The 25,994-nt window shown below is 49.5% G+C and overlaps 7 protein-coding genes across 7 annotated transcripts; 5 read left to right on the plus strand and 2 right to left on the minus strand.

Annotated features, from left to right (window-relative positions):
- Positions 1–4,098: 4,098 nt before the first annotated feature.
- Positions 4,099–5,135, plus strand: PtA15_13A318 (uncharacterized protein; the record flags this gene model as incomplete). The annotated part of the gene is made up of 6 exons (XM_053162504.1): positions 4,099–4,224; positions 4,298–4,391; positions 4,466–4,674; positions 4,751–4,834; positions 4,902–5,015; positions 5,076–5,135. The coding sequence occupies 6 exons, from the start codon at positions 4,099–4,101 to the stop codon at positions 5,133–5,135; spliced, it is 687 nt and encodes a 228-aa protein (XP_053026473.1).
- Positions 5,136–5,716: 581 nt separating this feature from the next.
- PtA15_13A319 (uncharacterized protein) lies at positions 5,717–7,076 on the plus strand (the record flags this gene model as incomplete). The annotated part of the gene is made up of 5 exons (XM_053162505.1): positions 5,717–6,154; positions 6,221–6,277; positions 6,341–6,846; positions 6,914–7,005; positions 7,066–7,076. 5 exons carry the CDS (start codon positions 5,717–5,719, stop codon positions 7,074–7,076), a joined length of 1,104 nt encoding a protein of 367 aa, XP_053026474.1.
- A 5,973-nt stretch (positions 7,077–13,049) lies between these two features.
- Positions 13,050–14,151, minus strand: PtA15_13A320 (uncharacterized protein; the record flags this gene model as incomplete). The annotated part of the gene is made up of 3 exons (XM_053162507.1): positions 13,050–13,728; positions 13,850–13,936; positions 14,033–14,151. 3 exons carry the CDS (start codon positions 14,149–14,151, stop codon positions 13,050–13,052), a joined length of 885 nt encoding a protein of 294 aa, XP_053026475.1.
- Positions 14,152–15,201: 1,050 nt separating this feature from the next.
- On the plus strand, positions 15,202–16,594 carry PtA15_13A321 (uncharacterized protein; the record flags this gene model as incomplete). Its single annotated transcript, XM_053162508.1, has 5 exons — positions 15,202–15,252; positions 15,322–15,449; positions 15,522–15,868; positions 15,999–16,388; positions 16,476–16,594. The coding sequence occupies 5 exons, from the start codon at positions 15,202–15,204 to the stop codon at positions 16,592–16,594; spliced, it is 1,035 nt and encodes a 344-aa protein (XP_053026476.1).
- Positions 16,595–17,347: 753 nt separating this feature from the next.
- On the plus strand, positions 17,348–19,192 carry PtA15_13A322 (uncharacterized protein; the record flags this gene model as incomplete). The annotated part of the gene is made up of 4 exons (XM_053162509.1): positions 17,348–17,413; positions 17,530–17,913; positions 17,976–18,710; positions 18,785–19,192. The coding sequence occupies 4 exons, from the start codon at positions 17,348–17,350 to the stop codon at positions 19,190–19,192; spliced, it is 1,593 nt and encodes a 530-aa protein (XP_053026477.1).
- Positions 19,193–19,417: 225 nt separating this feature from the next.
- PtA15_13A323 (uncharacterized protein) lies at positions 19,418–19,777 on the plus strand (the record flags this gene model as incomplete). Its single annotated transcript, XM_053162510.1, has 1 exon — positions 19,418–19,777. The coding sequence occupies one exon, from the start codon at positions 19,418–19,420 to the stop codon at positions 19,775–19,777; it is 360 nt and encodes a 119-aa protein (XP_053026478.1).
- Positions 19,778–21,323: 1,546 nt separating this feature from the next.
- Positions 21,324–21,904, minus strand: PtA15_13A324 (uncharacterized protein; the record flags this gene model as incomplete). Its single annotated transcript, XM_053162511.1, has 3 exons — positions 21,324–21,374; positions 21,440–21,561; positions 21,676–21,904. 3 exons carry the CDS (start codon positions 21,902–21,904, stop codon positions 21,324–21,326), a joined length of 402 nt encoding a protein of 133 aa, XP_053026479.1.
- Between the last annotated feature and the right edge of the window lie 4,090 nt (positions 21,905–25,994).

Here is a 25,994-nt window from a genome sequence, read left to right on the forward strand (position 1 = left end):
CCGCCTCTGTCAAGCAGCCAATCAGTTTAAGCGCTTACCACCTAGTTTTTACGCCAAATTTATTCCCTGTAATTAATAATTATATATTATTAATTACATAATAAATCCTCCTCTTTTAAAAGAGTGTTTAAAACCCTTGTAGTGGCTATATTTACCACGTAGCAAGTTTAGTAGTTTATATTACTAGTGTTTACATCAGCACAGTTATAGTGCTAGGGCCCAAAACCCTTAATTTTGACGGGATTTTGCCCCAAGCTTCATAAACAGAGCTGTCAGTAATCCTCCCGCTCCACTGTTGTGTATAGTTGTGGACTTGGAGGGACCACTCCCAGTTGCCTGTTGGAGGCAATTGTTGACCAGGAGGGACTGTTCCCGGTTGCCTGTTAGAGGTGATTGTTTACTGGGAGGGACTGCTCCTGGTTGCCTGTTAGAGGTGATTGTTTACTGGGAGGGACTGCTCCTGGTTGGCTGTGGTATGCAATTGTTGACCAGGAGGGGATTCTCCTGGTTCACTTTTGTGTACAGTTGTGGACTGGGAGGGACCTCTCCTGGTCATCTGTTGGAGGTGATTTTTGAATAGGAGGAACTGCTCCTGGTTGAATATGGTATTCAATTGTCAACCAGGAGGGACTGCTCCTGGTCAACACGGCTGTATACAGTTGTTGACCAGGAGGCATTCCTCCTGGGGTCAACACGGTTTATGTGTCATGTTGTTATGCGTGTATGCTGCTTCCGCCCGGTGAACAAGGAATGGCAAGCAGTGAATCCCAGCTGATTGCCTCAGATACCATGGATCCCAGCTGAGAAATTGCCTCAGAGCTCAGTCTTTCCTAGTGCACTGCGCACTACAATGAAGTTGAGCAACTTCCAAATATTCCAGGGCCTTCCAGCCTGGTGTTCATTTGTATGAACTTGGTCCTAATTGAGTATTCACTTGGGTATGCCGCATGTCAATTGGCAGTGGTTTCTTGAGTTTTTTTTTCATTGTGGAGGCTTTTTCCAAATGGTCTAGGTTTGTAGGTCTGACACATAATCTTGCTGGAGCCTTTGTGGGCTTGCGGACAGTTATTGTGGCAGACAGATGGGACAGCAGGGCAGCATATCCAAGTGCATCCTGAGGGCATCCAATTTGGCACATGCAGTAGGGTCTGAGGCTGTTTGCCAAAACAAAGCAAAGTTATCCTGCACCTCCGGCCATTCAAACAGATGTGAATGGTGTGGGAACTCCTTTGGGATTGGTTGCCAGTCCTTTGAGGGGGAAATAACAATATTATATTCTAGCTAAGTAATACTAATGTTACAGGTGGTTTGAAATACCTGCCCCTCTATTATACTACACAGAATTCTGACAACAAATCTATTTATTGTTGTGTTGTGACTTTATGATGGAGAAAACCTGTATGTAGTGGTCTCTATCAGACCTAGATCAGTTTCTATCAAGTACAAGATGCTTATACAACCTCTATATGGCCAGATGGGCAAAGAATATAATCAAGTGAGAATCTGTTTTGTTGGGTTTTATGGTTTTTAGCAGAGAAAAGTGATGGTGGAGTTGTGATATTAGATTGCTACGTTGATTTCTGATGACTACTGAGCTGGAGTGTCTCCATGATGATGGCAGAATGATGAATGTTGACCACTAAGCTGGGGTGCCTGGGTGATGATGGCAAAATGATGACTGTTGACCAGACCACTGAGATGGGGTGCCTGGGTGATGATGGCAAAATGGTGGGAGGAGGGCCTCCTTACATATTCTTTTCTGAGTTATTTTTGCTTTTGAGGGCTGCACTCAAGGCATTTCTGCTGGTGGTGATCCTGTGGATTGCACTGCCTTATGCAAGGGGTGCATAACTTGAAATGATGTTCCGCATGATAATGTGCGCTTTCTACTTTTTTTTAACGCAAGGGCCGCCTAGGTTGGTTGCACTGCCAAAGTGGAGGCTTTCTGACCGCTGTTGGAATGAAGGATCTGCTGTGTGTGATACTCTTGGTTGCATACTCTGATGACGTCACGAGTACGAACACTCCAATTCTAGAGCTCTTGACCATTTACCTAGGATCAGTTTACCGCTTGTGCCTTTCCTTTCTTCCTCATCTCAACATCAACTTAACGCGCGGTCAACAGCTTCTGAAACTCATTGACTTCGCGGTACCTGGTCAAGATCATTCATCTAGGCCGGCAATCTTTTAGGTTCTTATTCCCTTCTATCTTTCCAAATTACCTCTTGTTACTGGTCAAACTAGACATGCTCAACTGGTCATTGCGAAGGACAAGGAGCTCTTTGGCCAGGGTAAGCTCTATAAAGATATTGTGAAGGCAAGGATTCTCATGCCGACCATGCAAGAAGTTCAGGACGCCATGCAACTTCCCAAGCCTTCTGCGCCTTCCCCTGTTGCCACCTAATCTGCCTGTAGTTCGGGACCCGGGTGGCTCACGTGTTTTTCAAGCCCATAAAGAATTCATCACTGTTTGCTGGTAGTCTTGTTTTCATCCTCATCCCCCCTTTCCCTAGAACATGCCATACACATCTTCTCCCATCCCCCAAAAAAGTCGTACACCAAACTACACCACCATTTTTGTATTTATCATCTACAACGTGTCCTGTATAAATTTCCTGCGCTCGAAATTTCAGCACTGTTTCAAATGGCAAAATGAATAATTTCCGGGTTTGTACCAAATCTGATTGGGCATTCATCTGCGGAGCAAAACCCACCTGGAGCAAAATAATTTGCCGGATTAAATCCGCCTGGAGGGAGAAAAAGCTAGACCCAATTTTGGCGTCGGAGTCAGCCCAACCCTGATATGACGTTGGGAAAGCTGCCCTAGATCCGCCGTGAGGGTCAATCCGACCAGCTTGCTTTGACTGTACATAGGGTATTGACGACCTGACTGTCTTGCTAGTCAAAAAACCTGAAAATTTGCCGCCCACATCAATCCGACGGGATAATTGACGCCGGCATGAATCCGACGGCTTGGATTGACGCCAGGCTCAATCCGACCCCCCGAATCGACGCCAGCGGCAATCTGATGCGTCCAACGGTTTGCCTCCCAACGTGAATTCCACATCGGCTTAGCGCGGCGTCGGAAAGGTGGGCGCTGACGCAAATTGTGACGTCGGATCGACGTCAGACTGCACCCGTGGTGTAGTGCACAAGTAAGTCCTTTTTTTTTACTTTTTTTAATTTCATAGTCACTCTTGGGAACTTCTTTTCCACCCCTGTGGCGAAGTTCATGAATTAAAGTCTGTGGCCTGAGCTTCTGGATTGAAAATTGTGGAGGTGAAAACTTTGGATAGCCCACTGTACATACTTGGACATGCTGTATCTTATCTCTTGATGTCTTAGCTCAATCTTCTAAACCATTTGCTCACTGGTGTGCATGGACTGCGGCACCATCCATCGTGCCTAGTCCTGGTACCAAAGTGCTTACTGGGGATAGACCATGATTGCAATGTGGTCCTGCCATTAGGAAATTTCCAACTTCTTCCCTGCAGCGCAGCCGCAACCTCCCTAGTCATCTTGTACAAGTTACATATTCTCATTAGAGTTTCTAGGAAAATTGTCTTCCCCTCTGGCTTATGCTAGGCTAACTTGCGAATTGGGATAAACCGAGGCGTGGGCCTTGACACTATGGGCCAGCCCAACCCCCTTTCCCTGCCGAGGGGGGGACGCTTTTCTTCTTGAAACTGCGTGCAAGTTGGTGGAGGAGTGATACGCGTCACAAGTGGGGTGTGCTGTCTCCGGATATGTGAAACGGGTTTAGGGGGTTCGAGGATCGGATCGGATGAGTCAGCGGCGAGCGGTGCAGCTGCAGAGCGACGCAAGCGGAGCCAGAGCCATCCACCAACCACCGCAACGCATTTTCCAAAGAAAGGCATCCGAGCAGAACACCCTCTTCTTTCCTACTCGATCGCCCCCCATCCGCATCCGCATCCTCGCCGATCGCCACCCGCCGGAGGACTAGTGTGTCTCAGCTCGCCAGTCTCTTGAACACGCCGCCCTCTATTCATCCGCCTCAACACGCCCGAGGAATCCGAGGCAGTATAGCACAGGAAGAAGCAGAAGAAGAAGACCGGACGCCGTGCCCTCTCGATCCCGATGTCGAACTCCACCGCCTCAATGCCCACCGGCTCCTCGTCCTCCTCGTCAACAAACACCGCCGGGGGGCCGACCAACCCGCCCTCGGGGGCCCAAAACGAAGACAAAAACTCGGTCGTCATCAAGGTATGAGTCCCCCCCCCCCCCCCCTCCTCGTTGCCACCGAAAGCCGGCCGCTGATCGCTGGGTGGGTGGACAGGTCGGGATGGTCGGGGACTCGCAGATCGGCAAGACGAGCTTGATGGTGAAATACGTCGAAGGGAGCTTCGACGAAGACTACATCCAGACCCTAGGTCAGCCGCATCCCCCCCCCCCCCCCCCCACATCCAGCGAGGGCCAGAGAGACTGATGACAGACGCACGGGCAGGGGTGAACTTCATGGAGAAGACGATCTCGATCCGGAACACCGAGATCACGTTCTCGATCTGGGACCTGGGCGGGCAGCGCGAATTCGTGAACATGCTGCCGCTGGTCTGCAACGATGCGGTGGCGATCCTGTTCATGTTCGACCTGAGCAGGAAGTCGACGTTGAATTCGATCAAGGAATGGTACCGCCAGGCCCGCGGCTTCAACAAGGTCCTGTCCCCTCACCCCGCTGCCCATCCCCCCCCCCCCCCCCCCCCCCACGGCCCGCTGACGTCTCTGTGTACAGACGGCGATCCCGTTCCTGATCGGGACGAAATACGACCACTTCGCCGCGTTCTCGAAAGACGAGCAAGAAGAGATCACACGCCAGGTACATCCCTCCCCCCTAGCCCCCTCCGACGGACCCTCACAGCGCTGATTCTGGTGTTTTTTGGCAGTCGCGGCGATTCGCAAAAGCCATGAGAGCACCCTTGATATTCTGTTCGACGTCCCACTCCATCAATGTACAAAAAATCTTCAAAATCGTCCTGTCCAAAGCATTTGATCTCAAGGTCCGTTCCGCTCCCTATCCTCGTCCCGCCCCCACACTCGCTGACCCGGTACACCTGTAGTGCACGATACCTGAAATCACCGGCAGTGGAGAACCGTTGTTGATCTACCTCGATGTCTGACCGCCTGCTCATCGATCCAAACCCCAGATTTCTGTTTTTTTTTTTTTTTTTCTCCCTTGCCAAAAAGGGGCTGTTCTGCTGCTAACTTGTGTTTTTTTTATATGATGATGATGATTTTTATTATTGTTTTGTTGTGTGTGCATGTGATTGTGTGGGTGTGTGTGTGTGTCTAATTTATTGTTTGCATTTACGATCCTTTACCCTGTTCCAAATTGATTACTCTATCTTTGGTTGTATATGTATATGTCATATATATACACTTATTTATCCCCCCCCCCCCCCCCCCCCCCCTTTTGGTTTCTACCTCTTTTTTTTTTTTTGTTCCAGGGATCCCTTTCCTCAAACCACAAAAACAGTTGAAAATGAACACCATGGGATTCTTTTCGTTACTGAAAGCGTTGATGTATGTAGCTTGGATGTGTGATGCAGTCCTTGGTGGGGCTGTCTGAGACACACTTGGGATATTTGGGCGGGTGACGTGGCAATTTGCAAATTGCGGGCCTCCTCTTCCCAGGGCAGCCCCCGCCCGAGCCAGCCCCAGCACCCACCACGAACCACATCAGCCCACCCACCCACCCACGATGGCCTCCCCGCAGATCAACGTCACCCCGGCCTCGCCCTACTCCGCCGCCGGCCAGCCCGCAAGCACGATGCGCCGCCAGGCCACCGGCAGCCCCAGCCCGGCCGCCGGCGCCCCGGGCAGCCCGGCGTTCAGCTACCCCTCCGCGCCCTACGCCCAGGCCGGCTCCCCCGCCCCCACGCCCGCCTACCCCGGCCCCACCGGCTACGGCAGCCATCCCCTCCAGCGCCCGCCCGCACCCGCCGCCCCCGCCGACACCGCCTCCCTCCTCGCTAGGATCCAGACCTGGTCCGCCAACATCGAGGACCTCATCGAGCTCTACTCCCACCCCATCAAGCCCTATCTCCCCGGCCTCGGCAGATTCTTGATCGTCGTCACCTTCTACGAGGACGCCTTGCGGATCGGCACCCAGTGGGAAGACCAGCTCTACTTCTTGCACGTACGCTCATCCGCTCTCTCTCTCTCTGTCTTCTATCTGCGCTCATCTCTACCGACTGTCTTCTAGAAACACCGCCACTTTCCCTGGGGCCTCAGCCACGCCTTCCTGATCTCCAACGTCCTCGTAAGTCGATCCCCATCTCGCTCGTACGAGATGACGCCCTGAAGGAGTTGTCTGTTTTTGTAGGTGATGCTGGTGTGCTCGACGTTGATCATAGCGAAGAAGTTCCCGCTCTCGTCGGTGATGGGGCTCCTCGCGGTGGTCATCTCGCAGGGGGTGGGCTACGGGCTGATCTCGGACGTGAACTTCTTCCTGCGCAACCTGTCGGTGATCGGGGGCCTGCTGATGTGTCTGTCGGACTCGCTGTCGAAGCGGAACAACCCGAAGGCGAATGCGCTGTTTGCGGGGCTGCCCAACAGTCTGGGCACCGAGACCGAGCGCCGGACCTACCTCCAGCTGGCCGGCCGGATCCTGCTCGTCCTGCTCTTCGTCGGCTTCCTCGTCTCTGGCGAGTTCACCCCCACCCGCGCCGCCGTCTCCCTCGTCGGCCTCGTCGCCAGCGCCATGGTCGCCGTCGGCTTCAAGGCCAAGTGGTCCGCCATGTTCCTCCTCCTCGTCCTCTCCGTCCTCAACATCGTCGTCAACAACTGGTGGTCCGTCCACTCCGCCCACCCCCATCGCGACTTCTTAAAGTAAGCCCCCCCTCCCCCCTCTATCTTCCCCCCTCCAACCCCGCATCTGACTTTGGGTGTTGGCCAGGTACGACTTCTTCCAAACCTTGTCGATCGTCGGCGGCCTGCTCCTGTTGGTCAACATGGGCCCGGGCGGGATCTCGGTCGACGAGAAAAAGAGTCCGTCATCCGCTCTCCCTCCACGCCGGACAACACTGACGCTCTCCTCTCTTCCCACAGAGGTCTTCTGACCACCCCACCCGACGAAAAAAAAAAAAAAAACATCACCCGCTTCTTTCCCATCATTTTTCTCTCTTCTTATAGCTTTCTGTGATCATCGTGTGAAGGGTTTTCCTTGTTGCTCTGACCCACTCATATACAACACGCCATAGAAAACACGCGGCCGATGTCCCGCGGAGGGCGCTCGAACCCCGCACACATCGCTCCCCTTTTCCTTGTCTCTTTTTGACCATCTTCCCGGGCCTCATCCCCGCCGTGTCCTCTGTCCTTTTTCCCATGCCGCGCCCCAACGTCCATGTTTTTCTTCTTCCAAGCAAACCCCCACACCCAAAACCCCCATGTCTGTTTCTGCGACGCCTCGAGACGGTGGGCCCGCCGTTGCGCGGGGTGCGACCATGGCGTGGGTCCCGCAGACTTGGGAGCCGAGCAAACCCCCGTCGAGAAGATTGTCTTTGGAAGGAGTGCCCGGGCGCCGACGGGTAAGGGATCAGGGGTCCTGCTCCAGTCGCCCATGGCACCACCGTTGTCTGCCCATGGAACCTCTCGAACACACACTTCCTTGGTATGTGTTGGCAGTAGGACTTGCCAGACACGGCTGTGGGCCCGTGTTTCCGGCTGAGGGATACAGCCGCAATCCCCCTGCTGCACTTGCGGGGGTTGAAACTCGCGCTTCCTTTCTTCTGCATTGCATGCCCGCCTGGGAAGCTTCTTGGGCTTGCACTTGTGCGCTGTCTGCCGGTCGAACGCAAGGATCCCGATCTCTGCTGTGCGTCAGCGGTTCCTGGCTCAAGGTGGACTGCTCCTTGTGCAAGTTCGCGTCCTCGGGTGCTTGGCTCAGCTGTCTGCATTTTCCCCCGGAGAGGCTATTGATCTGGCTCGGTGTATCATCATTCCTCGAGGCGGCCGCCAGACACCAACAGACGCTGAGGAGAGGGCAAGCTTTTGCCTGCTGGGTATGCCCCTAAGGGACAGAATGGAGAGCCAAAAGAGGAGGTTTTCTTTTCTTGCTTTTTTGTTTTCTCGAGACTAGACTTTCCAGGCGGCTCTGCCGCTGCTGCTGTAGTCCCGGTCTCAAATGAGACGATTCAAATCTACTTATTTGTTCCAAAATTTCCAGAACCATAAACACAAACTAGAGTGGAATCCCTAGTCAAAGTGGTTTTCCTTCTGGTTGAGGATCTTGTATATAATTAGGGTGTTCAAAGTTGACTTGCATAAAATCATAACACCATAAAATCATAAAAATCTCAGCTGAAAAAAATATGTACCACCCAAACACTCAAATTACAGCAATATTTCTAGAATGGTACATATGAAATCATCACTTGAAAGTTTTATGATTTTATGATTTTATGTATTGAAAATTTTATGATTTCAACTTTGAACACCTTAATTAATTATGGTGTTCAAAGTTGATTTATGCATGCATAAATCATAAATTCATAAACTGTTCTTTGCAGGGGATTGCGCGGGTTTGATTATGTAATCCCCCTGAAAAAGATTTATGAATTTATGATTTATGCATGCATAAACCAACTTTGAACACCATAAATATGGGGATATTGAATTTTACAAAGTGTTTTTTACAAGGTACAAGGCCCTGTAAAAAATTTCTTTGTAAAAGTACACATTAAGGGAGGGTGTGTGTAATTTTACAATGTGTTGGCTAGATTCCAAGCTTGTAATGTAAAAGCAACCTTGTAAAATTATACCTGAAGTCTTCCATGTGGAATTTTACTTGGTGTTTTTTGACAAATTGCCACCTTGTAAAAAAAATTACCTTGCAAACTCCCATATTTGCAGCAAAAACCTGATATTTACAAAGCAAATGTTGAGGAAGCAGTGCACCATGCAAAATATACCTTGTAAAAATCAAATATAACAATGCCAACCAGGTTTGAAATTACAAGGTGTTGTGTAAATTTTACAAGGTGTTTTTGGCAGGCTGCACAAAATCTACCTTGTAAAAATCAATAATAGTGGTTACAAAGCTCAAATTTACAAGTTGCTGTGGGAAATTGACAAGCCAGTTTTGACTTGTTTTTTTTTTTTTTTTTTTTTGGAAAAACCACTACATACTACCAACTGCACTTGGAAATTATGAACTTTGGCTGGAATTATGAAGTTTCTGGGAGTCATGAATCACCATATAACCCTTGGTCAAAGTTCTTGCCAGTGGATTGAATTCTCTTATTGCTCCTGCACCTTCAATAATTTCAGCAGGATTGCATATTGGACAATGTGCAGTTGGGGGAAGTCAATTTTCCAAAGGAAAAAGGAGTATAAACACCCTGTAAAATTTCCACAGCACCTTCTAAATTTGAACCTGGTAGTCATTGTTATTGATTTTTACAACATATATTTTGCATGGTGTACTGCTTCCTCAAAATTTGCCTTGTAAAATTCAGGTTTTTGCTGCAAATATGGGAGTTTGCAAGGTAATTTTTTTTACAAGGTGGCAATTTGTCAAAAAACACCAAGTAAAATTCCACATGGAAGACTTCAGGTATAATTTTACAAGGTTGCTTTTACATTACAAGCTTGGAATCTAGCCAACACATTGTAAAATTACACACACCCTCCCTGAATGTGTACTTTTGCAAAGAAATTCTTTACAGGGCCTTGTACCTTGTAAAAAACACTTTGTAAAATTCACCCACCCCATATGATATTTTACTTGGTCCTTCCAAAGACTTTTCATAAAACCTCTGACCCAAAAAAACTCCCTGTTGAAGTGGTTAGGCAACCTCCTCAACAGGAAGGATTGGGGCAGAGATGGTTGAATAAGACATTTTAAAGCAGAGTTCTTGCAGACTGCTCACCTGCAGAGATCCCATGTTCAAATCCTGGAAGCCCCACCCCTCCCCCTTGTTAAATTTAGGACAACTAAGAGCAGGACGTGTTGTCTGCTTCTTGGTCTGATCTGAGGGTTAATTGCCGGTGAAGTCGGCGGAGCTTTAGAGATGAAAAAGTGATTTGACCGAAGGATGGACAGTCTGGATGGGATCTGACTGTCTGTCTGTCTGTCGAGAATGGCTGGTCTCTTTCGAGCAGCTTACTGATCCTTTTCTGATGATGTTGGTCGATGCTTAATAGTATTAAGGCTTGGGCTGGTGGCTAATTTGGGCGAGGTTATTCTATGAGCAAGTGAGCTATGTGCGAAATTGGGACGACTGATTAGCCTGAGGTCTGGTCTGACAGGCAAAAAGCAGCTCCTTAAATACTCACAAGTCCACCTTGTGGGTCGTCTTGCTCGCCTTGAGCCGTTTGCCGTTCCCGGTGGGTCGCAAGGCTTGGGGCCATCCCCTTGGTGATTTGTGGCTTGCACCATCGCCATTATCTGGAAGGGGGAGGCTGATGTTTAGTGACATCTCCTGGATGCACAGAGTCTGAAACAGTGCGGCTTACCTTGCAGTGCAAGATAGCTAGTATCTCCCTTGCTACGCTTCAATGAAGCTGCAACAGGTCTGATACTCTGACACACCTCCCCCTTGGAAGTCACACTCCTCTGTTGACAGATCTTGTACATAATAAAGTTATAAAACTTGCCTGTGTCTGCAATGGTGCCGACAAAAAATGTAGTAAAAGCCTCATTGTGGGCTTACACCATACTTGTATCACCTTAGTGCACAATTTCAAATCAATAGGCACTTGAAAGGGAAAAATGGAAGGATCATCTGAGTGAAAGACAATTTCATGGCAGCAAATCCAATCCATTTGCGGACAGGACATGAGGAATTGGCAGGCTATGCCCAGGAAAATTTGACTGGGAGATAATTTATCCCTTCCAGAAACAGTGTAAATAATTTGCTGCCGAAGGCACAGCATTTATGGCTTCCACTTTTATTTCCTGAAAATAGTAGCTCTGGCAGCTGCTTTTTGGGCTGAGAAAAGAGTGGTATGTTTTTTAGTGCATTTTTAGCATCTATGCAGGGGGAGGCTTGATAAGTTTTGTGGTGAAAAAGAACTCTTCCCACTTTTATAGCAGTTTTACAGCATTCCAAAACCTGCTTTTTTGTAAAGGGAGGAGGGGAGCAAGAGACAAGATGCTTTTATAGGTTTCTTGCAGAGGTCCAAAAGACATTTTTTCCAGCAAGGGGAGAAGGGGGAGTCAATATCCCTTTAATTTAAAAGGAGGAGAGAGGAAAAATACTAATAAGAGAAGAAAGAAAAGAAAAATACTGGCTACTTTAATCCCTGAGGCCACAAAATTTCTTGCAATTGTTCACCTGGTACTTGATGTTTAACTTTGGATGGACTGTTGGGATTCTGGATAATCTGAGTTTACAATGAGTTTGCTGGGTAGTTCAAGGTAAAGTGTGATGCCTTTACCTGCTTGTGTTGGTTGTTGGCGCCAACTTGGCGCCAAATGCACGCAAGCCATTCTTGAATGGTAATGCTTAATGCATTTGACTGGGCATGCACTGGGTGCAAATTTGGCGCCAACTTCCAAACCTGCTTGCAAAGCAGGGGACTTACCCAGCCAGTGGGGGTACTTCACGCTTCATCTGGCCCAGCACAGCACCACCACAGGGCTCTCATCAAGAGCTCTGAGAGGATTTATCAGGTTTGGGCAACCAGTAGACATTTTTACCAATTTTTGGGAATCCTCCCCAGAAAATCTGGCACAAAAGGAGGGCCAGTCTCATCTACTCACCAAGCTGAGTGGTACACAGTGCACTTGGTACCAACTGGGAGACATACAGACTTGCTGGGGGGCCTGCCTGACAATGTTATTCCCCTTCATCTCATTTGTAACATGAAAGCGAAGAATTCTCTGGTTATTATAGGTTCTGGAAGTAGGCGGAGTGCTAAATGAGACTCGAAAACACAACCAGAGCGTGTTTTTTTGGGCGCTGTGAAGTCTCGCAGGTTTCTGGAAAGCGGAGATGTGCGAGAGAACTAAGTTGGGGTTGTATTGCTGGGCACAAGGCCGCCTTTTATAGGCGAGGAGTCTACAGGGTAGCATAGTGAGGCGGTCGAGTAGTACGAGAGGAAAGGGATATGTCCCATTGGATGGGACGGTACAAGGTGAAGGGAAAGAGACGGATAAGGACAAGATGGATGACCGGACTTGTAGAAGTCCGGTTGTAACTATATGACTAATATACAAGCTCGAGATATATAAGAGGCGAGAGCGCCGAATAGAGTAAGCAGATACAACCTAGATGATAGAGAGAGATACCGGTCTTGGCTAAGACCCGTTCATGGATCGGACAAGAATCGCCGAGAGCGGTGGAATAAGGGTGAGAGCCCGAGAGCGGGCAGAAGAGAAGCCATAGGATGGCCGGAAATACTGTACCGGATAAGGCGAAGACAGTGGGGTCTTCACAGCGTGCAACCATCTAGCAAAAGCAGTGATCAGACAAGCGCAGACGGAAGTAACAGCGAAGCTGAGCACGGTGCATCGATTAGCAACACCATTTGTTGGCGTGATTATGATTGGGTAGCCGGAGGTGGTGACGCCGACGATACTGATGGGCCGACTGATGAAGAGCTGATACCCCGTGGCGGCCTATCGGCCGTTAACGAGCTGTGGACGCTGAGAGCTGATGTAAATTTTACATTAATTTCTTCTTGCACAGAGACTGAGTCGAATTCAAGTGCGTAAAGATAGGAGTGCTTTTCGCACCTGAAGACGGAGCGTTGATCCGAAGGATGAGCTGATAGTGAAGGTATGTATTCAAAGATTTGCACAACGGAGTTGCAGCTTGCTCTTGTCTTGTGGTTCTTGGGTGCCCAGCATGTCAGATGTGTGCTACTTTTTTTACACTTTAAATGCCCTGATTCTCACGAGGATTGTTTCTCAACTGCTCAAAGCAAAAGGATTCTTTAACAATGTGCGGAGATGGATTGTTTTACAACAAACAACTTATAGGAACAAACAATCTAAATATGTACATGATTTACAAATTTTTAAGAGTCTAGATCAGGAATGAGGTACAAGGAGAAGGTATCAAACCGCAATAAATAAAGTGAGCAGCTCATTTTCCAGCATCTCCCTTTGGAGGAGTTACAGTTTCTTTATGGCCGGGCTCGCCGGCGGGTTGACCTTTCATGGAGGTTGAGGGTTTCAGCGCCTTGTCGTTTCCTCCGCTGGTACCACCATCCCCACCGTTGGCCATGGTCTTCAGGAGTGACCTCACGCCTCCCTTCTTTCCATCCTCCCTTTTTGGTGGTCCAGGAGTGGGTTCGGTGTTGCGCTTATTCGGCTTGTGCTCTGTGGGTAGCTTCTTCTCAACTTCGTTGAGGTGAGGACCGCCAGCCGGATGTTGTCGTTTCCAAACGACATTGCCGATCGAGCTTTCTCTTCGCCTGCGGATTGTTGGCGGCTTGGAATTTCCAGTAGCTGCGCCGTTTGAAGCGGCTATGTCTCCGGTTTTGGCCATAACACCAGTGGTGGGCTTGCCTGTGATCTCCTTGGGTATCGCCTCATTTTCGGTTTCACTTGAAGATCCTGATCGTTTGTGTAGCGGCTGCTTGAATCCATCACCACCGCTGTCAATCGCCTTCACTCTTGGCGGGGAATCTTTTGATTGCCGATTCCTTCGTGATAATGAACTTGTGGGACTTCTCCGACTCCGGGTAACAGGTGGCTTGGGTTTCTTCTGGTTACCGCTGTTGCTCTTGACTTTTGACCCGTTGGAAGAACCAGGCGATCCTCTGCCAATCAAAATTAAAAAGAAGGAGAACAGCAACACAGTCAGATACAAAACATCCCTGTCATTTGGGTTGCACCACCACAATTGTCGCGTTCAGCTCGCTAACAATTAGAGTCACTCACTCAAGAGCTTTGAGTTCTCCGGCAATCATCTTTACCCCCAAATCACCGGCCTTGCCGGAAGAAATATCCAAAGGAACTGTTGGCACACTGGTAAAAACCAAGGAACAGAAGGAGAACCCTAGGATCAGCGGCACATAACACTATAATTTTGAGTTGGAATTCCACGAAATTCAAGGCACTTACTCGTTGGGTTTGGGCATTGATCCGACTGTTCTAGTTGTGAGGGTGCCAGCTTGGATGTTCATGCAGGTGGATGCAAATACGGCAATCGAGATAAGTTGGGCGAGTTTGACAGAAACCATGATGGGGATTTGAATTTGTCGGAGTAGAGTACTGGGTGTTTGGGTTGAGGTGAGACTTAAAAATAGCTTTTGACAAAAGTAGATTGGAGAAGAAAGAGGTGTTTGATTTTTATTTAAAGCCCAGTTTTATAAACAGAATGGAAAAATAACCGACAACAACTAATTGGATAATCGGATTTGTTACTGGTATATAAACAGCTGATAAACAGTGGAGGAAGTAATGTATGTGGAATGTGGTGGGGGAGGAAAATGATTGGTGGGTAGACAGTGCCTTAAATAGAATAAGTTTCCACCGGAGCTCTCCTAGGCGGCCGTAGAACCCAGACCGAATCAACTCCTTCATCAACTCGATGACATGGCCTTGGAGTGAAGCTCAGGGATTGGTCATGTTGCGAGTATCAAGGCAGCAATTTCGGGGCGCGATTTGAACCGAGCATGCTTGTCGCCAGTCGCTTGGTACTAGCTCGTGGTGGTATCACTCTCTGCCTGCTGAGCTTGACTGGTAAGAGTAGAGAAGTCTCCGCCTGGTTTAATCGAGACTCATTGGCACATGGCCTTGTGGACGCCAACTGAAAGTCATCCCTAACTACCAGTCCCTCGCTTCTTGCTGAGGCTTCAGATAAGCTCAGGCATGACTAATCCTAGCTAACGACCAGATACACAAGACTATGCAAGTGGAAGTACTGAGATGGAAACTGTCGCGAATGCAGACTGAGACCTGACGAGGCATTTGGTGTATTCTCGTATTGCACTGCAAAAACCCCGAGGTCCTTGCAGACCCTTCGCTCAGATTTACGCAGCTGGTCTCACCTTAAGAGATACGTAAAAATAGCAAGGCGCGGTACGAGACTTGGCCTTACCACCAGGAATCATTAGCCAAAGCCGGCCGGCTTGATGAAGACTGGCCAGGAAACAAATGGACGCACGGGAAGCCTGGAGGTCGACATGAGGCCAGACGAGTCGCAGCTCATCATGATTTTTAGGTAAATACCTTTTTCCTGGAGCTCGTGATCATTAAAATGCCGGCCTGGCCTCAAAAGAAACACTCAAATGTCACCCCAAGCTGGAGCCGATAACGCCCGTACTCCGGTTAAGATCTGGGTATGTAGGAAACTGCTGATGACACTTGACTCTGAGTAATCATACTTGGCCACGATACACCTCACTCAGGCGTTTGAGGTGTCGAGCAGTGGAATAATTTCTGTCCCTCATCCACGCACATTAAAAGCTGGCGAATTTGTTTGCGGGAAGGAGAAAGTCTGGCACATAAGTGTGTTTTGTATCCCTAGTTGGACAGAGTTAAACTGCACAAAAATGACCATCCGACTGAGTTCAACATTATCTTTGTTTTTGGTTATACTAAATCTTAGCTTATGGCTCAAGCCATGTTCTTCAATGGAGCTCTTTCTGGAATGGGACATGCTGGGTAGACCGGAAGAGAAACCCAAAATATCTCAACCCATTGCCGCCGTCACCCAAAATGATCGGCTGAATCCATCTGCAGCTAGCATTACCAGCGCCCGTGCAAGGAGAGGGAAAAATATGATTGCTCCGTGTTCATCTGAAGAACATAGCGCTTGGGACAAGTCTATGAATATGATGACAAACGCCGCCGAGGCCTCTTCATCCTCCGCTGACCAGCTTTCCACAAGAGAGAAAAAGTTGACAGCGGCTCTGGAGAAGGTCTTTGGTGCTGAACACCTTGATGAAATCAGAAGTACGCATCTATCTGCTTCTCTTCAGCCATGTTTCTTCTACGCGCGCACACTCGATGAGAAGCTCGAGCTAACTCTGGATCTGTGACGGCTTTGCAAATTAAAATCCTGATACTGCTTCTGCGCTACCAGAGTATGGCTTTTTTGACCTTGCTCCCCGCCTCACCAATCTTGCTGCCCAAATAGTCTTAAAAGATTTATCCACAGGGATCAGGTATGAAATCAGGAAAACTGGAGCCTTGATACGTGATGCATGTCACCAGGGAGAACCGATACTCCCAATTCACAGATTTCCTGAATTGCCAGACACTTTCAAAGTCACAAATATCCTGGACGTTGAAGCCTATGGCCATCAGTTGTCGCAGTGGCTTGAAGAGACTGATAGGGCTTGGATCGCAGAATTTTCCGCCGAAGAAAGCAGACTTGAAAGGGAAGATAGCCCGTCATTACTACTTGCTAAATTGCGCCAAGTTCAGAGGCATTTCGACAATCTCGAAGAGGTTTTGACATATGTGCCAGAGGGTGAGTGACTTGTTACCAATGTCTGAAAAATAATCAATTTTCACTAACCTTCTTTTTCATTTTTCTCTTTTTGGGGCGGGCTTGTAGATTTTTTGACTGTCTTCAGAAATCACAAAAGAATGCTTGAAGGGCTTGAATCCCTGCCTGATGAGCCTCCATCACCGTCTGGAGAAGATATTCCTCTATTGAAAAAGTGTTGGATCTGAAATAAATAGCCATTCACCTTATACCTGATGATCCATCAACCTTCTTGAAAAATAAGTAGATACCCACTTGACACCAATCTGTTTTTGGATAACAATAATTCTCCATTTTCTCTAAAATTCTTTCCCTAAACTCCCTCACAGAAAAAATCTTGCTCATGAGAAAAAAAACCATGCACAGCATTTATTTAAAAATCAACAATTTATGAAACATTTCTCTTGATCAATTTGTACTTCCCATATAGCCCATTTCATGACATGATTCCTCCCTGCTGAATTTGGATAGTGATACCATATGTGCATGTTGGATTCCAATAAGTTCCAGCTTAAATTGATGCCATTTCAATCCAAAAGCATTACCCTTTGATCCGGTTAAACACTGAGAGCCCTGATCAGCTCTTCATGATTTTTGAGTTCAGAAACTTCAACACACAGAATGTCTTAGATTTTGCTGTCACACTTTGAGCTATGCATATAACTGCAGGTTAAGGGGGAGGGGGAGGGGGGCTCAAAGGTGTTTCTTAGAGGGAAGAATCAAGATGATCTACTGGTAAATTGATAATTTTGTCTGTGAGCCCCATGACTGAGCTAGGGCTCTTCTTTTTTTTTTTCTTTCTATGGTGCAAATGTTCATGGGGAGCTTGCAAAGAAAGCTTTGGTTGGTTGGTGAATCTGATTAACCTGACCAAAATAGGAAGGAGTTGTGACAACGGGGGTCCCGATAGCCGTGTGTCCCCGAGTGCTGCTCAACTCCCGATGGACAGTAATATGTCATTTCATCCAGCCATCATCCTCATCCTTCGTTGTCCACATGTTGACCAGGTTCGTGTTTCTGTATTTATCCGATTAACATATATAACCCGCTGATAGTAGCAAGAGTATCTCGATCCAGATTTCGATCCCCAGGAATTCGCCAACTCGGTGCTTAAAACAACGAGCCCTACCATGCCATCGATATTTCCCAATTCGCATCGGGCCACATCAGTGGCGTGCTCTCGAAGCTGAATCCAGGGATCGAAGCCATATCACGAAGGCGATCCGATCCCAGGCGAGCACGGACCATCTCAAGGTTGATGGCCTCGCTCGATCGGCCCTTCCAATCCGTCAAGAACGCGCTCCATCAGCTCGAAACCAACTTCGGAAGACTCTGCAAGAAGATTGGCAACCGCCATGCGACCCCCGAAGACGCTCTCGCTAGATTGGACCGCTACCACGCTGCCGCCAAGCTCTCGCAGAAAGCCAGCCCGTTGGTCACCCAGGCGAAGCGCCTCGAAGCGCAGATGGCCGAGCTAGATCTTCGCCCACCCAACCTGCCCCTGCAAGTAGAGAACTCCAAGCACCCATCCATTTCGCGCGATCAACATGAGCTCGTCTGAGCCGAAAGCGCACAGACCCTATATCCGAGTCGGAAAGGCTCCTGGACTCCGCGCTCGAGACAGCATCGCTCGAGCGGGTCGGCCCAGCAGCCGGAGAAGATCCGACTCCACAAACGCTGCCCTCGATCCGTGCAATCACGGCCACCCAGCCACACGTCCAGACGATCGTCTCGGCCCGGAAGATGGTCGAGGAGCAGATGTCTAGGACCCTCAGCGCGCGTCTAGCTCGACCGGGCCATGCTCTCCTCCTCCTTCCAGACCGCCCACAACCTCTCCATCCTCGAGCGCTCCGTTGGCTCGATGATCTTCGAACTCGCCGAGCGCATCGGCAAGAGGATCAAGCTCGCCTTCGACCTCATTTTCTTAGCCAGACAAGCCGGCGCAAATGGTCTCCCTCTTCCCTCCCCTGTTGTCCGATCCTTATATTGTTCGCACACGAACCCTCCCTCTTCCCTCTCACAGACCCCCACCCAACGTCCAGTTTGGGCTACAGATCCCGCGCCAGAACCGAGCCCACAGTGGCAACTTTGCCCCAATGGACGAGTGTTTTATGGGCCCGGCTCACAGGCTTGAATCGACAACCTGAGCATGTGCTGTGTCGAGAGGTCTACACCCTCCAGAAAGTCCTGGAATGGACGAAGGATCCGGTCCCCGGCGTCCCGTTCCTCGAGGCCGTCCCCAGCTCTGCATCGATGCTCGAAGAACGTCCCAGCACCGTGTTCTGGACTACGCTTAGTGGCGCTGTGAGTGAGGAGACTCGCTAAACTCTAAGAAGTTAGTCTTTGCTATGCAACCTGATTTTACTTTGAGAGACTAGACTAATGTGTATGAATTAGGATCCAACCCGATTGCGCAAGCCCTGACGGCCAATTACCCGCGTCTCCTGCGGCCATTCCAGGAGTCTTTCTCCCGGATCTCCTTGCACATCCACACGACATACAACTTGACCAGCCGATCGCTAGAGACGATCCTGGCGCTGCGGGCGGTCTTGCCGCTGGAAACCATCATGATGCCGAGGATGACGGAGGCGGACAACGGACGGGCGGAGGAGCTGAACGAGCTCGAGCCAGCTAGGTTCTCGACCCCTTCGTTGGTCCGTTCGGCCCCTAGAAAAGCGAAGGAAGTCGTCCACAATTATCTTAAACGAGCCGAGAGTAGAGTCGTGTTCCACCAGAAAGAACACCCGGTCGAATCTGAAGAGACGTTCACTGAAAATGTTCCTTGATTAGCTTGTGCCGGGTTGTCAGGCAACCTCGTTGGCTGGACCGAGTGCCACACCTGCCCGAATCACGAACATCGAAATCTCCAAGAACCTTTCAGAGCTCTCCCGATAGCCAGTCTGGTGGGTGTTGCATGACTATCCGCAGGAAAATGATGGAGGGCACACTAAAGTTGACAAGGAAGATCCGGGAGAGGATCATCGTGGCCTCGATCACGCGGGGGGCTGAACATGATTGTCTCCAAGATGGATGTAAAATTCCGACCGACGAACGCGTCGTTGCGCAATCGGCTGTACATGCATGAGCGTCGAGCCAAGCTGGCGCTAGCCAGGCCCGACCTCCTGGCCCGAGTGGACCCCGGCCACCTCGAGCCCCTTCTGCTCGAGCGGACTGCGGAGGTCCTGGACGGCTTGCTGTTCCATGCCCGTCTGATGACGCCGCTGCCGGAGACGCTGAAGCTGCGGCTGGCGGGCAAGGTGGCCGAGCGAGGTCACCCGGCTCCTGGTCCTCGACCAGACGCGCATGGGCCCGTCCCTCCGACCGCCCGGCATGGACAAGCAGCCCCACGACACCGACAACAGCAAGGATGATGATGATGGGGAGCAGGGGCGGGAGCCTAGGTGCCCCGACTGCTGGACGACCTGAAGTTCTTCCGGCAAGTTCTACACGGCCTCCGAAGCATCTCTCCAGCTCCGCCACTCCTCGCTCGACGTCCTGCTGGTCGTCCTCATCCTGCTCTTCAACCACCGGTCCGACTCCCCCTCCGACCCCGGCTCTCCTCCGCACGCCCAGGTGCTGCCAACGCAACGCTTGGCCGGCCGCCGAATACGCCAGATGGGTTCTGGAATATCGCCAGGATAATCAGAGCAGGGAGCCCCTTCGTCGCTTTCGCTCTTATCTTGACCAGGTCTTCGACGAGCTCCAGTCTGGTCCTGACGGTCCTCTTCCCGAGCTCCAATGGCTCCGCTTGGCCCGCCAATTCCTCGAGCAAATCTCCCGTGTATTCTTCCCCCATTTCTGTCTTGCTCAGTGGCTTCGTTCTTTCTTTTTCTGTTTTGATTCCCTTTTTTCTCTCTCTTCCTCTTTTTGGTTAGTGTGCCTTGTGAATTGTAGATTTTCCAGTGATGGTCATCATGCTAATTGGCGTGTTTAGTTTAGATAGATGATTGGTTGTGAGAATGCACACCCGTCATACATCAGTATTGAGGAGGCCTCGCGTACTGTCCAGCCTGTCCCGGGCAGGGACAGGCTCGGACTCTCTTAGGCCCAGAGCTGTATGTTGTATTTGCCGGAAAGGAAAGCAGTGGAAGGGTTGGAGATGTTTAAGTCTGCAAAGAAGAAAAATTCATATTCCTGCTTGCAAGGTATTCCTTAAGTGGGCGGGTTTGGTTTGGCCGTGTCCAGCTCCGACGCCGGGTAACGGATCATGCGGAAAAGAGTTCGATTGAGACTCAGAGGTCTGATATCAAACCGGTGCAGAAAAACAGCATCCTCAATCTCAAGCTGCTTGAGTTAATGAATAACCCAGATCTTGTCCATTCTCGCCCGCAGATACATGGACTACTCGCAGGTGGGCAGCCTGCGGTGCCGATGGGGATACCAAGTCCTAAACCAATTCGGGGATATGTTTGCTTGGAGAAGGGGCCAATAAATATTTCTCAATCCAGACTTGATTTTTGAGGGCATAACCGGCCACTGGGAGCTCATTTGGAAGTGTGTAAAAAGATCAATCCAAGTTCACAAAGCCACACACCGCAAGATCACAGCTCGGATCCGAAGTCTAAACATTTCAGCCCTTCTTTAGCGTCAGTGAACTTCAATTGGATTAATCAAAGATGCATACGGTCCAGGGATGATTTCGAGTAGATCAACAAAAATTGCATGAATTACAATAATGATTTGGAATTCTTCTCGTTGGAGTTTCAATATTAGATGCAATGAAGAAGGCAAAAATAAAAAACATGTGATGGCTGGTCGAGCTGATTGCAAGATCTATGTTGTTCATCTTGGACCGCAACATTTCTCTTTTAATGCTACAAGTCCAGACCTTCACAGGAAGAGTTGACAGATAGTTCATGATATGTAACACAAGATTCTGAGGAAAGAAATTTGAGAGCTTGGTTTCTTTTCGAACTATCATACATGGGTGGTCAGTATATTTATGTCGCGTTGTGTCATCTTTGTTTCCTGTGGTGAGAATGATGTTAGCTTGGGTGTCAGTGTTGCAGAAATACTTTGGATTCAAAACGTACCGACAGGCTGTCAGATATCAACCCACGCACAGAGCAAAATCTGAACTGGGCATGTTGGCCCCGGCCGTGCACCATCATTCCATCGCATGTGGCGCCTCCGCGGACTGGCCAGGCTCGAACGACTAACAGCAGAAATTGTGATTGTTATTAGCCATTGGATTGATTGTTAGACAAGCAAACAGAAGGCTTTGATGGCGCAAATCATTGAAGATCTCCCATATCCACGTATGACTTACCCCAGGCAGCATAACCGTCCAGCGTTGAGTAACCCAGCTTTCTGTCTTCTTTGCGCTCGGCACCACTGATCGGTCTGGCACAATAACCGGCGTCTCTGGGAGTAAACCTATTTGGATCATTGATGGCGTTCTGCCTGTCTGCTGGCGTGGGGCACACGAATACATCACAATTGATGGTAGTACTGATTAAGATTACTGTAAGAAGTTGGAGTAGGTTGAAGAGCTGCATCGTGTGATTGGAGACGTTAAAAGAATGTTCGGATTGTTGTATGTATGTGGAGGTTCTTGGTTTCTGGAGGGATACGGAGATTGGCGCACAGATCCCTTAACTATTTATGCGTGCACCTTTGACAATCAGGTAAGAATCCCCGGTCGGCTCCAAGTCAGGACGTTGACAGTCAAGGCAAGTCTTTGGCAGCTGCCTAAACCTATCTACAAAGCATCATCATGAGATTAATGCCTGGTGTAGCCGTGCTACAATTGGCTACGCGACAGGCGCCCATACTAGGGGCGCGCTGTACGCGTGTTAGGTTTTTCCGGCTCCGGCTCCGGCTCCGCACGAGCCAGGAGTTAGAGGTGCCGAAGCCCCTGCGTACTGCACGCAAAGGGTTGTTGGTTTCGTTTCTTCTTTCTTTTCTCAGACAAGGCGTGACCTGTACACGCCCATATTGTCTGTACCGTTGAATTATCATTCATCGTTTTCTTCTTGTTGTTTGGTTCTCTTTTCCATTGTCGGCCCTTATAAAAGGGCCTCTCTTGTATGTCTGTTTCCCGCATCCATCCCCTGTCGTTGGAAATCCAGACACCTCTTCTTTGTCATTTAGCCGCGTGTAGCTTTGCTCCGCCGCAGGCCCATTTTCATAGCCTTGTAGCCTGCCCGACTACACTGGGCAACGAAAAGTGACATGCCTCGCAGCTGTTATATGTATCCCCACAGGAGTTTTCAGCACCGATTGGATTCAATCAATATTTGACATAAATACAACCAGTGTCCATCCCCGCCCGAACTTAACTAAGTCCCTCCCGAGGGGGCCGAAGGCCTCCCTCTGGGGGGACTCATGCCTTAGAGCATCCACATCCGTTGCTAAGTTAGTCTGGACTAACTAGCTCTGATTACGGTCGGAGTAGGCTAATCCGAGTGGCCGACCGCATTGGTGTAGATTGGGAGGTCCGAGGCTGTCGGAGATTACAGCAAAAGTGAAAAAGCTTGCGGGTGCGGGAGGCCGAAAATTGTCTGCTGCATTTCAGCCACACACCGCTGTACAGGATGTCACATCGCCTCCGGGCGACTGGTTGAGCTTGATTTGCGTGTCGGGCCTACTGTTGGGTGGGGCAGATAGTCCTGGCGAAGCGGCCGATGAGGGTAAAATTGCACCAGGATTCCAATGGTGCAACCCTCAATACCCCAATGTCCAATCCTACTGCTACCGTTCTGCGTGGGTTTGGGCTGAGTATCCTCTAGGGTACTCAGCCATTGTGCGTTTCTCTTGGTAATCCTGTGGTGTGCAGGATTGCCTAGGTGACCCAGGAGATGTGCTTACAACCTCCCCAAGCCGCCTGAGTATGGGAAAGGTTCCTCTTCTCATCTCACACCCTGTTTGCCACGCCTCCTTCCTCCTGACGGAGGGTTTGGCGCAACGGAAATATGGGTTGAAAGGAGTGGCCATTGCTCCTAGGGAGTGTGGCCTCTCCTCCCCTGTGAGCACTAAGATGTGGGGGTCTGAGCCCAACCCGCTACTCCAGGTGTCCTGGAGCCTGCTCAGACCCAACACTCCAGGAGGCCTGGTCCTAGTGGAGGCTAGGTCCCTCTCCCTTCCTCCAATCCTGTAATGAAACTAAGGATTCATTGCTCGTCGTCTCCCTCGCGCAAAGACCGGTCCCTTTGTGCCAAACAAATCTAGTAGCCTTCCCCTTCTGTTACTTGTTCTATCAGTTCTCTTAAGTCGTACGGGACCTCGACCCGTAGTTGGTAGCGGGACCAATGGTTCCGTCAAATCCCCCTGGATAGTTCGTTGGCTCGGTTCTCCGCGGAAGTAACGCGCTTCGCCACAAGATTGATTTGGCTCTCAATCAGCCTTGCCTGGATCTTTTTCCATTCTGCATCTACAAACCTGTCCTTTGACTTCTGCTTGGTGATGACACTCTCCGTCGTGGTATTATCCGTCCAGACTATAAATGTCTTCCCCCCCCTCGCCCCAAGTTTTATTAGCATGAGTAGGCCTAGTCGCACCGCAATGGTCTCTAATCTTGAGATCCTTTCTTCTTCTTTCTTCTCTTCGTCTATATTCTTGTCCAGTTCCGCCATAGACCGTAGGCAGAACTGTGCCCACCTCTTGCCGATGATTACTCCTATTCCAAACCCGGTTGACGCATTGCCAACCCAACCTACCTTGGTCGGTTCTTGCCTTGCAATTAATCTCGTTGGCTGGAAGTTAGACAGCGTCGTTAGCCACGCGTGTAGGTCCTCCTCGGCGTCCGGGGGTATTGGGCGGGCTGTTTCTCTATGTACCCAATCCTTCAACCATCTATAGATTCCGCACAGATAGCATCTTAACTGCGGCAAGATGTAGGCGACATGATTTAATCTTCCCGCGATGACTTCCACCTCGTTGTATGTGAAGACCGCGCCAATTTTGAGGAAGACTCGAATTTGATTAATCCTTTTATTTAGTTTTGCGTCCGGGAGCCGTACCGTCTTATTGGTGCCGTTCCAAATGAACCCAACATATTTCTGTTCCTCCAAGAAAGGTGAGTACTTTTCTTTGTTTGTTTTTACTCCTAGTTTGTCTGATCGTTTCACAATGTCGGCCATCAGGGTCGCTGAATCCGGTCTCTTGACGAATAAATTATTGCCAACCCACCCAAAAAACATTCAGCACATTGAATTCTGATAGCATCAGCTCTTTCCATGTGTCCGCTGGCCGGCCGAAGGACCCGCAGCCCGCTACCCCGCCAAAAGTGATCCTAGTGTCCAATAGTAGCTGATTGTTGAAGGTTTGTACCATGAGGTACGGCCATTGGTTTGGCGCAGTCGGGATGTGGCGGTAAGCCTTTTCCCAGTCAAAAAGGGCCAAGAGGACTGGCTCCTTTTGCTCTTTGAGGAAGTTAGCCACCGCATTGAAGTCGTCCCAAGACGTTTGGAAATCATCTGCGTCTACAAACGAGTTCACGGACGGGACTCCCGATTCTCCGTGCGGGAACGATAAATCGTTAATTGGCCGCAAGGACCCGTCGCCGTTGATTACGGCTCCCAGGGGGTTTGTCCTGAAGAAGCCAAACTGTTCACGTACTTGGTCGTAGGTGAACGGGCCAAACATCCTGCCTGCTTCGAGCTCCTTGCGGATGGAGTCTTCGATCTTGGTCTTTGCCAACATCGCAGACGTGTGATTTGGTGGCGTGAAAAAGGGGGCTTCGTCCGCTAACCTGTGTTCTGGGATCCCTTGGTCGAAACCGTTACGGAACCCGTCCAACATGTCCTGGAACCTCGGGAGAAGGTCTGCGCGTCTTAGCGCTGTGGTGTGCCAAATGTGTTTCAAGTATCAAATCACATAAAGTCACAGTTTACTGTTGAGAAGGAGACATATTTCTAGATGTATTATTGCATAATTGGATTCTACAGGTCATTTAACCCCTAGTCACTCACTGAAACCATTAGGCTAGCTGCACTCAGTCAAAAGTTACTAGTATTATACTGTGTTCATAAGAATAATTACATACTGTAGAGATATTTTGATAGTACATAGTATAGAATTAGACTCAAGGACATATTTATAGTGTATGTAGTGGCGTGGTTTGGCTCTGCCCATGGCATGGTTCCACCTGTGGGCAACTCCATGATTGTTGTTTGGCTCCACCCACGCACCAAGGCATGGTTCCACCTGTGGACACCTCCAGGGTTGTTGTTTGGCTCCACCCACGTACCACAGCATGGCTCAACCTGTGGACAACTCCATAATTGTTTAGGCTCCATGGACACCACCACGTGGACACCACCACCACAACCACATGGACACCATATGGGCACCACCACCACAACCACGTGGATACCATCACCACATGGACACCTGTATGGTGGTCACACCAGCAAAAATCCCTCACAAGGATCCCCACCAGCAAAAATCCCTCACATTTTACTATAAAAGGAGGACCTTTCCCCTCCTCAGTTTCAGCATGCCACTCAGGCAATCCTAATCAGAACACACATCTCACTCAGAGTTACAAGCCTCATCCACATAAATCCAGCAGTGTGATCTCAATCAAGTTGCCCATCAACATCTTTCATGCCTCAGAGTAGTTCTAAGTAGTCAGGTAGCTAGTAT

The sequence above is a fragment of the Puccinia triticina genome, chromosome 13A (assembly GCF_026914185.1).
Source record: "Puccinia triticina chromosome 13A, complete sequence".
NCBI lineage: Eukaryota > Fungi > Basidiomycota > Pucciniomycetes > Pucciniales > Pucciniaceae > Puccinia > Puccinia triticina.